Genomic DNA, 12999 nt, shown 5'->3' with positions numbered 1-12999 from the left:
GAAGCAGAGCATTCACCAATGCTGTCTTCAGCACCATGCCCCAGGCCTGACCTTACCATCACTAGTAACCAGTCACAGGTAGCTCAGTCAAAAAGCCCTGCCCAAAATCTCAGCAAGGCATTCTAGAACAGTAATAGAAATTATGTTTCTTTTTTATAACTGAGTAGAATTTTCAAAAGGGGTTTCAGTAACAAGCACAGAAGTTCCTTTAAACTAGACACCTATATCAGTTTTATTCTATGTGAGCCCCTTGTTGCAGAGCTGTTCTTCTCAGCTGTCTTTGCGAGACAGTGAATGGGAGAAGAAAGGCTCATTACCCCATCCCTGAGTCATCCTCTTTCCTCTAATTATAGTGAACTGAGTTCAAGTCCGTCAAAGTGGAAATTACAGTTTCCTAAAAATGTGGTGGAAGGCAGTAGATCAAGAGACCAACTGTAGGCAGTGGCTAGACCACATCAGGAAATGGTGTGGTGAAGATCTGAGGGTGATAATGTGCTGTAATATGAGGCAGAACAAGTACAGTAGAACACAACACAACACAACTACTCTTTCTTCACAATTGTCAGACTGAAAAAAGAGGAAAACAAAGACAGAAATGTTTGTTAGACTTGTCTGCTTATTTGTCATATGAAAGACATGAAGTTGGTAATGCTGACGACTGTCCTCAGGAGGCAAAAGCAGTGTATCCAGACTGGGCCCCATGGTACAGTAACACTGATAAACTGGGTTATTCCCTTCTTATTTTTCAGGGGAATGTTGGACAGCTGTAATGTAACTTCTGTCTGTGTGTTCCTTCTGTGTTCTAGTCCTCTCTCAGGTTGCTGGCTGAAGATTTCAGTGCAATGGTCAACAACCCCCACTTAAGTGACGTCCAGTTCCAGGTGGACTGTGGGGAAGTGCTTTATGCCCACATGTTTGTGTTGTATGCACGGTGTCCACAGGCCGTTCAGGCTGTAAGTACTGCTGACTCACTTTCCTTCTCTGCTTCAGGAAAGTCCAGACTGCCCACCCCTACACTTAATGTGACAGAATCAGCACAGAGCACTGCTGGGCCTAATGGCAAGTGCCTCTGCACCTGCACTGGTTTTTCCAGAAACCAGAATCCTGACAAGGTGGTGGAAAATGTGGTGCTTTATCTGGGTGGACTGTAGGGAGGCAAGGATCCTTCCTTGCATTCTGCCCATGAGCAATGGAGGAAGCTTCTTAAGTACTTTTTGCCCTGGAATATTTGTACCCGTGCAAGTGCAGACTGCCTTGTCCATCTTGGTGTGTTCTGCCTGTCACCCAGGCTGGGAAGCTTGAGTATGGAGTAGCGAGATTCTGGGAAGCACTTGAGAATAACCTCCACAGAGGTTTTGTCACTCTCAGAGTTGCTTTGGAGGTAGCTGCACTGAACTGGGCTATTTACAAAGCTAGTGAAGGAGTTCATATGTTCCCAGAAGCATTTTGGGTTGAATAACTCTCAGCCTGTTCCTATGCAGCCTCCTGTCGGGACAGTGAAAGGCACCGAGCCTAACATTTGAACTCCGTTCTTTCATGGAGCTGCCACTAGTCCATACAGCCAGCTTCCTAATAAAAGGAGCTTTCTTTGAAGCTGCCTTTTTGGAAAGTTTAGTTTTATCCTCATGGCCATTGGCAGTAGTTTCCACCCAAGGTGACTCAGGCCATTTCTGAGGGGTCCACGAAAGTTCAGGGAGGGGAAGCAAATTCATACAGCAGTCTTAATATGAATTTTTTAAGGAATCTTCACAACTTACAGTAAATATGTGTGTGCCCACAAATCAAAGGACTTAAAAAACTATTAGGTTAGCCCTTTTCTATTTCCCTGCAGCTCTGGCTTCAGCATTCCGATCCACTGTGTGGGCAGAGATGTGGAATTGGCCCTATGCTGTATTTTTGATGCCTGCAGAGGGTGGTTTTCCTGTAAGTTCCCACCTGCAGAGCAGCATTTCGTGTTTATTTTCTCTATAGGTGAGGGAGTGCTCCTCTTTGTTGCACATTTTGGGTAACAAGGAGAGAGGAATTAATCAGAGATTAATTCAGAGCTCATGTTTTCTGTTGCATGGCATCCCCTAAGTTTGGAGAGTTTCAGATACCACAGTATGTGATTTGGCTGGAAAGGAAGTGAGACCTCACTTCACTGCAGATGCATTTTCACCAAAACCTGAGATCAAGCTGGACCCACAGAGGTAACGGTCCAGTTCAGTGTAGTGGTATTTTGTATGGTGTCTCTTCCTGTGAGGCACCAGAGTTTTGGCAGTGCATCGAGGGTAGGTAAATTTGAAACAGATCAGAGGAAGCTCACTTGTAGAGAGGTGTAGAAAACTGTGGAAGTTGTGTTCTGGAAGTAATTTAATTCCAAAACTAACTGGAGAACTCTAAGACTTTTATATGTGTGATTAATAAACTTTATCAAAGCTAACAGCTGTAGGGTCAGGAAGGAAATGACCTGTTCTGTATGAAGCTCTGCATAACTGGTCATCTCAGCTTCCCTCGGAGGCATCAGTCCTGGTCCCAGGGTAGCACTTTGGCGAATGAAAATGAGTAAGCTGATAGGAGCAAGAGCATTGGTGTTGCTGCTCCTTTACTAGCAAACAGACTTTGTTTGTTTTCTTCTTACTCCAGGTTCACAGCCAAGGGTTTTTAGTGGAGGAGGATGGGACTGCGCAGACACACCGTGTGCTGCTGAGTGACGTGACGGCAGAAGCAGTGTGTGCATTCCTGCGGTACCTTTATGCTGCTGATGCCAACATCCCTGCTGGGGTGCTGCCCCAGGTCGGGGCTCTGGCTGCCAGGTTTGTCTTGTGAGCATGTTTTGGATCCCCTCATGCTTTCAGCCACACAGGCCCCAACTTGATATATTCTGTTGCAGTTTTAGTGGCTTACAAACTCCACAGTTCTCTGCTTTTATCTTAAATGAAACTTGCCCATAAGAACATCCTACTCTAATCTTTTCCATGAGTCTCTCTTCAGGTCATATCTGTGTGATTTTCTATATTCAGTATATTCTTAGCAGACTTTGGCCAAGAGTTTCGTCTCAGGATGTTGACGATGATGAGTGTATCTTCTATATGTGATCCTCAAAGCATTGCACTAGCGGTGCATTTAATCTGAACAGCACTTTGCAGGATGTATTGGATGTTTAGAACTGTGATGCGTTGTGTCAGCCGTGCTCTCGGTCATGATCCCAGGTGTGTGCTGAGTAAAGTGCTTGAAATAGGAGCAGTTGCTGAGATGTGGGGGGAAAATGGTTCGATCTTGCCAAAATAAATGTACTGTCACTCCAGGAAGCCATGAAGCTTGCACATGACAGACATTATCCAGCCCCAGCCATGCCACGGGGCTCTCACCAGTGCAAATGGCAAAGGGGTTTTAGTGTAGTCATATGGCTGTTTAGTCTTGAACATAAAAAAGAAGAGCGAGCCTCATGCTTTTGTGTGGGTGACACCTGGAAAAGGGAATTCCAAATTTTAGGAGTATACGGGATCTTGGACATCTTACGAAACCAACATCCTCATGCAAATTCTTACACAAGGCTCACAAGAGTGAACAGCCAAATAGTGAAGAAATACTGGAGGAGGAAAATACTAACATTACTATTATATCATTACAGGTTTGGTGTGAGGGAACTGATGGCAAAGTGTGAAAACAACACTGGAGAGAGTCAGGTGTCTTCTGGAGTGGATTCAGAAGATGATCATATCTCTGTGAGGGATGACAAAGATTGTGAGGACAGAGCTGAGAACTTCCAAGATCTCTTGAAGTCAGTGTGGGTGGGTGAAGATGAGGAAGAAGTAGCTATGCTGAACCCTGAATGCCAGAAGGAAGATGACGATGGGGTGGGGGAACAGGAGCTGGAGGAAATCTATGAGTTTGCTGCAACTCAGAGAAGGATGGTTCAAGATGAAACAGAGGTGAGCGAGGGAACAGACTGCAGCGTCTGCAGTGATACTGAAGCAGCCCAAGGTACAAACCAGCGAACTGAGGAAGAAGAGGTAAAGAGATCTGAGTCTGCTTCAATAAGCAACAGCTTCAAAGATTTGAGGGATGACAATGATGTGGAAAGATCTAAATGTGACTCGTCTGCACAAGAAGAGAAAATGCAGAATATAAATAGGTGCAAGAGCGTGAATGATCCACAGACCACTTTTGTGCCTCACCACAGTGAACCTCAAAAATGGGACATAGCATCCCATGGTGCCACCGCTAATGAAGGAGAGACTGTTAGGAGATGTGAAGATATGAAGGATTCCGAGTCATCTCGGGTCTCACATGATGAGGCAGATCCCTGTGGAAAACAGTTTCCTAGCTTCCACAGTGATACTGATATAAATGAAAGTTATGAATGCTTGTTTTCTGCAAGTCAGGGAGATTACTGTGAGCCTCCCTCAATGAAAGAAGTTATCAAAGAATCAGGAAAGGCCCCTAGTGAAAAACATGTTGATGTTAATGATTCAGTTCTGTACAGCAAGTCACAAAAAGACCTCTCTCCATGTAGGAATGTTTTTTATGGGAGTCCTCCCAAACCTTATGTGCCTCTTTTTCCTGCTGTTAGCTCTTCACCTGCATCTCCAAAATCAGAGAGAAAGTTTGCCAGAGAACATGTGTCAACACCAAAGCAAAACAAAATGGAAGAGTCATTTCCATCTGATGAAATGCACTTTCAGAAGGCCAACGAGCTGGATACTGTATCCAGAAATGAGAACACAATTTCTCCAACAGAGTTTCCCCACATTGCTTTAAACAAGCATACTTCAGTGGTCATCAGAACTGAGAATGCTGCAGCTCAGAGGAACAAGGAGGGTGATGTTATTGTTTTATCTTCTGATGATGAAATGGAGTTACAAGATAAGAAGTTGTCAGAGTCAGGCTCTGCTCTGAAGAAAAGGGAAATCCCTGGACAACTGATGTGTACAGACATAGAAGAGGGTCCTGAGATACCAACACCTGAACATAACTCAGCAGTTGCTGAAACAGAGCAGAGATCAACCCAGGTCTCATGTGGCATTACAGATACAGTGCATATAAGTAATGATGTAAAAACGTCTACAGAATTGCCTCTCAGCAGACAAACAAATGCTTGTACAGAGAGCAAACAGAGTCCAAGCCTGAGCCCTGAGAAAAGGCTTGGTCATGAAATGTCTTCAGGTACAGACAGCTCCTGGCTAGTGCCAGACACACCAGCTCTGAACAGAAGCAGAAGTTTCTCAACACAGACTCATGTCACAAGTATTAATTCTTTAAAGAGTCTAGGATCTAAACTCAGCCCAAAGAACTTAGCAACAGATAATAGTAACCATGAAATGACTGGAAATTTAATAGAAGTTCATGAAACAACAGTGTCAGACAAACATTTGCCTATGGAGAACTCATTCAGTGAAAAGAGCCTACCCAGCAGCCCAGCAGCAGGATCATTTTTCAAGAACTCCCCACTGGTTTCTCCTGTGGATCCAGTACTCCTCTCCCCTGGCCACACCAACATAAAAAGAAAATGTGCCAAGATCTCATTTTTATCCAAATCTATGCCTTTGTGCCATGAACAATCAATGGAGGACAGAAGAAATACCAGTGTGATTGAAGTAGAGGACAGCGAAAAGGAAATAAGTCTGCCTTCTTTGAGCAGTAGTGTCTTGCTTTGTGACGAGCCCCCAATCCCCGTTGATGACTGCTGGTATGTTGAATATCTGTCACCAGTCAGAGGTAGCAGCCAGGACTCCAGCCAGGTCAGCTGTGCAAAGAGCAGCACAGCCAGCAGCGCCAGACCTGGCTCGTGGCATGACCAGTGGGAGAGCCTAGTCCATGCACAGGAAATTAAGGGCAGTACTCCTCTTCGAGGAAGTCCTGTTGGCAGAAGAACAACTTTGCTCTGTCTTGAAAAGAGTCCTATTGAGGCATGTTCATCAACAGGCTGTAGACCAAGTGACCTGAACTCCAAACTCTGGGATGACTGGAATGGAGAAGAGGAAGCTGAATCTCCAGAGATGCTTCCTCTGTCTCAGAGGTTGCCAGCTGTTGCAGGTGCCATTCAGACAGATCCTGTAAAGACTCCTGGTGAGAGCTTGTATTGATACTAGCTTTACTGCACTAAGTTAAATTGTTTTTAAGTGGTCATCTCGCCCGTGGTTCACTCCATACATTGAAAGGGTCTTTTGGCCTTTTGGTCTGAAGTAGTTGTTGGCACCAGGCACAAAGAAGGTACAGTCATCTGATGTGGGAGAGAGATCTAAATGTGGGATTCCTGGAGCATAGCCTCTTACATTTCATTCACACTGGCTCTTTGATAGTGATAGTACTCCTTGCAGAAGCTCCGGGTACCTGGAGGGAAAAAACCTAACCAAAACAGAACAAAAAAACAGCCTTCAGCTTGCATGCTGGTGGATATTTGTTCCTGTAGTAGTGAGTGCTCTTACAGTCCTGCTTTTCACACATTCATGAAGCGATGCATGTGCTAACGTACTCAAGGCCATCAGGTGAGCAACACGGTGGTGCAGGCACAGGGTTTCCTTGTGTTGATGCTGGCTGGGGGGCGGCCTCTCCCTGCCCGTGCCTGGGCATCACGCATGTTTTCCTGCTGGTGCACTGCTGTCTTGTGCTGCCTTCTGTGTGCTAGTTCTGGGCCCTTGCTGCAGACTTCTGCATGCCTGGCACATATCCATGCGTGGTTCCTTCCATCCAAGACCAGTAACTGATCTCAGAGTATCTAATTAAATATATTATTAATTATGCTATACTAACTGATTAATTTAACAGGTGTTTAGAGACTGACTGTCCTTCACAGTATCAGTAAATTGGTATCATTAAATCAGTATCTAACTCAGGACCCCAGAAGCTTGACTTGCTCAGTTTCTTCTTCAAGTCCCTTTTATGAAATTTCCTTCCCAGGAGAACCACCACTTTACAGAATTCAATAAACATGGGTTTTTTAACTGCCCTGTAAACATTGCCTGTTCTAACAAAGCCCTGAATGGGCTTCGTATTCAGATGTGACATATGGCTTAATTTAAGCTGTTTTCTGATTTAAAGTCAATAAAAACCAAGTATCCCAGATCAGGAAAAAAAAAAAAAAAAGGGGTTGAGTCCAATATGAAGCTGAGTAATAATTAAAACAGCTTGTAGGAAAGTAGTGCTACTTGAACAATTATTATATAATATTAGAATATCTGCCACTAAAAGGGGAAGATACCCCTTTTTAAGTCCTTTCTGTGCTAATTCTGATCATGGTCATTTCATTCTGTTGCAGAACCTTCCTGTCAGGAGAACAACAAGCCTCCCAGCACTCCAGTGACACCTATGCCAGCTTACTCCATCATGGAGACACCACAGCTGAAGAAGGAGTTGAGCAGGTTAGCATTACCTCCACGAGTACGTCTCTTTCTGAGCAGAAACTTGCTGGCACATAGTGTGTAAGAAAGCTCCTGGGCAGAAAGTGAAACCATGGTGAAGCTCCAGTCAGTATTTTCTGAGGTCATGTCCCACTTTTCCAGCTGACCACTGGACTTCCTGGCCTGAGCCTCTTCCTGAGCTGTGACAGTGGAAGGTGCAGCATTATCTTAATCTGAACTCCCACATTTTTCTTTCAGATTTGGAGTTCGTGCTCTCCCAAAACGCCAGATGGTCTTGAAGCTGAAGGAGATATTCCAGTATACTCACCGGGACGTGGACTCTGACTTTGAGGATGAAATCCCGTCTTCCCAGCCTCCCCAGCAGAAGTCCCCAGCCAAACGCTCTAGGCAATCAAAGGCAAAGGGGCCTGCAGGTGGAAAGCGTGCCAGTGCCTCCAGGGCTGCGGGCAGAAGGAAGCGGGTTGCTACAGCTTCTTCAGTGCTCCCTGTGGGGAGGGCTGATGATGACCTTGTTGGATCCTGTGAATCGGGCTGTGCAGCACCCAAGGAGGGAACTGAAATGACACATCCCCCAGAAGGAGCCAAAGAGCAGAAGAGATCATCTGCATCTCCAGAGAGATGGTCTCTGGCAGCTGATGGTGAGGAACCAATGCTCATGGCATCTCAGGAGTCTGCAGTTTCTTCAGTGGATGGAAGCGACATCTCTTTTGGTTCACAGCGGTAAGGCAACAAAATACTAAACAAAACAGTCAATGGTGCAGGACAGAGATGAGCTAGGAAAGTGGCAAACAGGTCAGTGTCTGTGTGGCCTACAGTGGCCCTGCCACCTCCTTGGGTGTCATCTGAAGGTCAACACTGTCCTACAAAAGAAACAGGCTTTGTTTTTTTGTCTAATTCCCAGAGAGCTATTCTCAGAACACAGAAGCGCTTGTGGCTGCGTGTGGGCAAGGCCCAAATCTGGCATGTCTGGTCTCTGTGAGTTAGAGCGACAAGGAGCACTTGGTGTGAACCAAGAACCTGCAGCTAGAGCAGGAGAGGATGTCCCAGCCCTGCTCGACAGAGGCTGCCACAGCGTGGTCAGCAGCAAGGAATGCCAGGCAGCTCTGGGGCTGGGTGAGCAGGGCCAGCGCTGTCATGGGGAGGTTTGCAGAACATGCACCGTGTTCTGCCTCGCCTTTTTTGTGGATGCAGGTATTGGGGAGTCTGTGATCCTACAGAAGGTAGTCACAGGGATTTGAGGAGCTGTGGTCCTGTCTGTCATGGCCTGTTCTTTCTTGATCTCTGGTCTACTTAATCTTGCTTTTAGTTCTTTCATGAATGGATTTGAAGCCTGTGCTTTTGCATCTGAGGAGGAGGAAGAGGAGCTTCCAGCATCTCAGGCAGCAGCTCGAGAAGAAGATAAGCTGGAGGCAGTAAGGTGCTACATCCGTTCGAACACAGCCCTCTACAACAAGATTCTGTTTTATGAGCCAATTGAGCTGGCTGAGCTGCACACAGAGCTGAAACAGAATGGCATTAAAATTTCCAAGGCAAAGCTGCTGGACTTTTTAGATGCTCACTGTATCACATTTACCACTGCCAGAGCCCGCAAAGAGAAGGAACAGAAAAGAAAGGGAAACAAAAAACAGAGAAGACGATACAGAATGAAGCCCACTCCTCCATCCTGAAAATTTTGTACATGGAGGCCTTCTCATAAGCTGGAAACCCCGTTCCAGGCTGGTGCTAGCAGCGGTGCTGTGATCGGTGGGTGCACTGCTCCTCCTTGCGGCCTCTGTCCAGATGACACTCTGGAGAATGGGTCTGAACTGAGCTCCCGGTCCCAGCCCTCTACTCCGAATTGCACAAACTCCTCTGTCACTTTCTGGCCTTCAGCACGCAGCTCCTCTGGAGCCTCTTTTTTCCTCCCAGTTTTCCTCCTGTGCCTTTTCTTTCCGTTTTTCTAATAGGTTTTAGGTCCCCAACTTTTCTTTGTGTTGGTGCTTCTAAAGGTAGGTGCTTCTCTCCAGTGACACTTGCCAAGACCTTTTCCCTGGCCTTGGGCTGTGAAATGCTTTCACCCTTTGAGTTCCAATATTCAGCAGAATAACGCATCTGCGAGAAACCAGTCCCCTTTCCCCCCTGTAAAGCACTGAGTGTTTAGACCCCCATGATTTCCGTCTTCGTTTCTTCAGCATACAGTTTGCCCTTCTGCTTGTTAAGGCAGGGAGCACTGTGGAAATACAATGCCTTTCTTCTGTCCCTGGTTCGATTTGCAGTCTCTGGTAAAACTCCTTAATCTGTGTTTCTTAAATGGCTGCAAAACAGTGGAGGTGTTTTTGTGGTGTATTTGTGATGTCTCCCAAAAGTGCCCTCTGACACCAGACATCATGTGAAAGCCCTTTAGATGCAAACATTCAGTTCTGTCCACTTGCATGCTGGATCTGTGTTGAAGATACCGTCTGCTCCATTTTCTGAGCAACGTTTTACCTTGTCAGTGTAGCTTGAGCATGTCCTCGACAGAGATGTTTTTAAGGCAGTATTATAGTGACCACTGGATCTCTTCAGCACTTCTTATAACCTGATCTAAACCCACTTCTCTGATCAGTCTCATTTCCAAACTGGACTGATCTCAGGCTGCAAACTGTCTGGGACTCTTGGGGAGGTCTCGGACTCTAAATTAACATCTTTTATGTATTTACTTTCACAACATCTTCTGATTTTTGTCTGTTGTGGCAGTTCTGAGTCTGCAAAGAGTTTCATTTGACACAACAAAAAAAGAAACTGGATTTCTAAATGTATTTATATATTTGGAACATACAGATATTTTTTCTATTTTTGATAAACTATATCCCCAGTTTTATTTGATTTATATTATATATAATAAACAACTTCTACTAATGACAAACTGTAAGTAACGTCTTACAACAGACTTGGGGAGGAGTTCTAAGTGGCAATGCTGGGTCTAATTGAGAACAGTAGAGCCTGCAGTCTGCACCTGCACTGACTGGAACCCCGAGCAGAGACCTGGAGGAGGAGGAGTTGTCAGGAGCAGCAAGGAGAGGTCACCCGGCAGTGGCTGGCGAAATGGCTGCCTGGAGAGAAACGAGCTGCCCGGCTCCTCTCTACGCAGCCCAGAGGTGAGGGAGACTGGGGGGAAGGTTTTGGGGTCTGTGGGGAGAGTCCAGTCTGGCCTCAGAGGGGAGGGCTGCTGTTGGAGGGGAAATGGAGTGACTGCCAAATGAACCTCCTCTGTCAGGTGTCCGTGGCACGTATAAGGGTGGGATGACTTCCTAGCAAAGCCTTCTGCCGTGTCTGAATTTTCACGAATTTGGGATTGTTTTCTTCCTTGGCAGTCACTTCATTTCTCCTCCCCTACCTTCTTGTGCAAGAGCTGCCAGGAGGTGACTTCATTACATGAAAAGGACAAGGCTTGCCTTAAGTGGCATTCTAGGAAATGTTGTTCTCAGTGTACCATGTATTTCTCTCTCAAGTACACACTTCATAAACAGGAAAAGCTTCAGTTCTACTTACCATATGCAAAAATAAATAAATTCCCTTCCCAGCTTTTTTTCTCTGTTTTTAGGTAAGACTTATATTTATGATCAAAGATTTTGCAATCAATTCTTTATTACATCTCAACTTTCAGTGAATGCAGCATCACAGTTCAGTGGGTATAAATTACTAGGGTTCAAAGAGCATTGTGTCATAAAAAACTGTTTAGCATTTACAAGAAAAATCTGAATTTTACTCACTGAAAGTGTCTCCATCCTCCTTTGTCATCCTTAAACCCTGCAATTGGGCAGTCTTTGCCTAATGCAGAAAGATGATTTTAAATATCACACATGTGCTGTCAGGGTTTGGAGGTAACCACTTTGCAGAGACTTGCCTCAGTGTTTCCTTGTTGCTGAAGCTGACAAAATGTCTTCTGTAATTCTGAAACTTAGATTATGAGAAAAGGATTTAAAGTCTTTTACAGCCTTCAAGACTACAAGGACATATCTGACATACACTTCAAATTATCTGAAAGCAATTACTCATTCACCTGCTTCATTAATCTGTAAGCAAAGTGTGCCTCCCCGAGCTGACACTGGTGGTACCATCTGCCAGTGATAATGTGTTGCCAAACAGTTCAATTTCAAGTTATATTTCTGTGTTTTCTTACCTTCCTAATGCAGCATCATTTGTCTTGGAAAATACATTGTAATCATTTTTTATTTCCAACTGTGTAGTAATAGCTATCAAAAATATTTTGATACTTATGTTTAACACTTCCAAGGCTGCAGAAAAGTAATACCTTTTCAACTAAGGTATTAGTTGTTTTTTTAAGTTAAAGAAAGGAGCAGATATGTTACTAGCATGGCACAATGCTGCTGTCTTACCAAGATGCACCATGTAAGCTGTGAGTGAGCTTTGGAAAACACTGCTTCTAAACTCACTGTGACAATCAAATGACCTGTGGGATTGATTATGGATACTCCTTCTCGGCTACCACAGTGTTGGTTTGTGTATTGTCACATTGCCTGCCTGAAAAAATAGTAGGTTTATTCCGAAAAGCTGTGCTGCAGATGTTTACATAGTAATCTTGAAAGTGAGAGTTTTCTTACATGGGCACAGTTCTGGGTGTCCACTTACTCCAGAAGTCACACTGTCTTAATGGCATTTCTTGAGTGGGTGTGATCCATCACCGTGGCATCTGCCATGGCCAAGATCCACGCAGGGGCCAGTTTAACTACAAAACATGAGAATGCTGTAAAGTACAGAGAGGTGACTGCTGTGCCCTCCCCTTCTGTTGGGTTCTCAGAGCCCAGGTATTATGCTTACAGTGCCAGCGTTTAGATACCGAAGGGATAAATCCGAGAGCAATCCTTCCTGCAGTTCTTCAAGGGGACTGGAGCTGTTCCAGGAGTGCATTTCAAATGTGCTTGTTTGCTTTTCAGATCATTCTAGCACAAAAGTTCCTACAGACATTGCATAGAAGTTGCTTGTTTAATGAAACATAAAGTGCCTGGGAGAGGTGACTCAGCCTTCAGCAGACATCTCTGATTCAGCTGCAGTCCCCAGAAGAAGGTTTCAGAGGTACCTGCAGTATTTCTCTGCCCAGGTTCCTCACCTCTCCAGCTACTCTTCTGCCCAGACAGAATCATCTTGTAAACTTAGATTACCAAGGAGTGAGTTCTCACTAAGGATTTAAGCGATTGCTGAGGATTTAAGGTCGTGCCTGAGCTCAGCACAAGCTCACTTCCACTCTCCCAAGGCCAAAGGCCACATCTCCACTCTCAGGACCAGGAGAGGCTCCAGCAGCTTGGCAGTGCCCTGGTAGGGCCTCATCTCTTGGAACGGGCACCGAGCCCACGTACGAGTTTCCAGAGCTCTGCTTTGGTGTCCTCTAGATAACTTCCTTCTTCGAAGGCGCTAGCTGCTGTCGTGCGGCGAGGAAGGGTCCGTGTTGCCCCCCGAGGTGGGCGTTTGCCATTCTCCCGACGCGGAGGAGCCTGCCCAGCCACGCAGCGCTTAAGTCTTTTCAGAGGAGAAGCCCCTCGCCTGCAGGGAGAGCCTCGGGCAGCGATGGCGTCTCCCCCAGCACGGGACAACCCCCACGGGAGAGGCCCTGCGACTCCGGAGAGCGCTTCAGCATGAGCGCGACGCGGCTGCGGCAGCGGGGGACAGGCCCTACAGG

The 12999-nt window shown here is 45.7% G+C and overlaps 1 protein-coding gene across 4 annotated transcripts in view; it reads left to right on the top strand.

The window, feature by feature from the left end:
- The window catches only part of SLX4 (SLX4 structure-specific endonuclease subunit), a 35098-nt gene extending 22105 nt beyond the window's left edge, over positions 1-12993 (top strand). For 3 of the 4 annotated variants that reach the window (XM_026858638.1, XM_026858639.1, XM_026858637.1), the window contains exons 11-16: positions 807-953; positions 2626-2795; positions 3614-6051; positions 7241-7343; positions 7581-8063; positions 8650-12993. In XM_026858638.1, coding sequence (XP_026714439.1) covers positions 807-953; positions 2626-2795; positions 3614-6051; positions 7241-7343; positions 7581-8063; positions 8650-9010 — 3702 coding nt within the window. In that variant the 3' untranslated portion in view covers positions 9011-12993. The remainder of the gene's footprint in view (positions 1-806; positions 954-2625; positions 2796-3613; positions 6052-7240; positions 7344-7580; positions 8064-8649) is intronic. The other variant, XM_026858640.1, reaches the window with a different exon arrangement.
- Positions 12994-12999: the final 6 nt, after the last annotated feature.

The sequence above is a fragment of the Athene cunicularia genome (assembly GCF_003259725.1).
Source record: "Athene cunicularia isolate RWA chromosome 14 unlocalized genomic scaffold, athCun1 chr14_part1, whole genome shotgun sequence".
In the NCBI taxonomy this organism is placed as follows: Eukaryota; Metazoa; Chordata; class Aves; order Strigiformes; family Strigidae; genus Athene; species Athene cunicularia.
The sequence above is the reverse complement of the archived record's forward strand: the minus strand, read 5'-3'. Positions and strand labels throughout refer to the sequence as shown.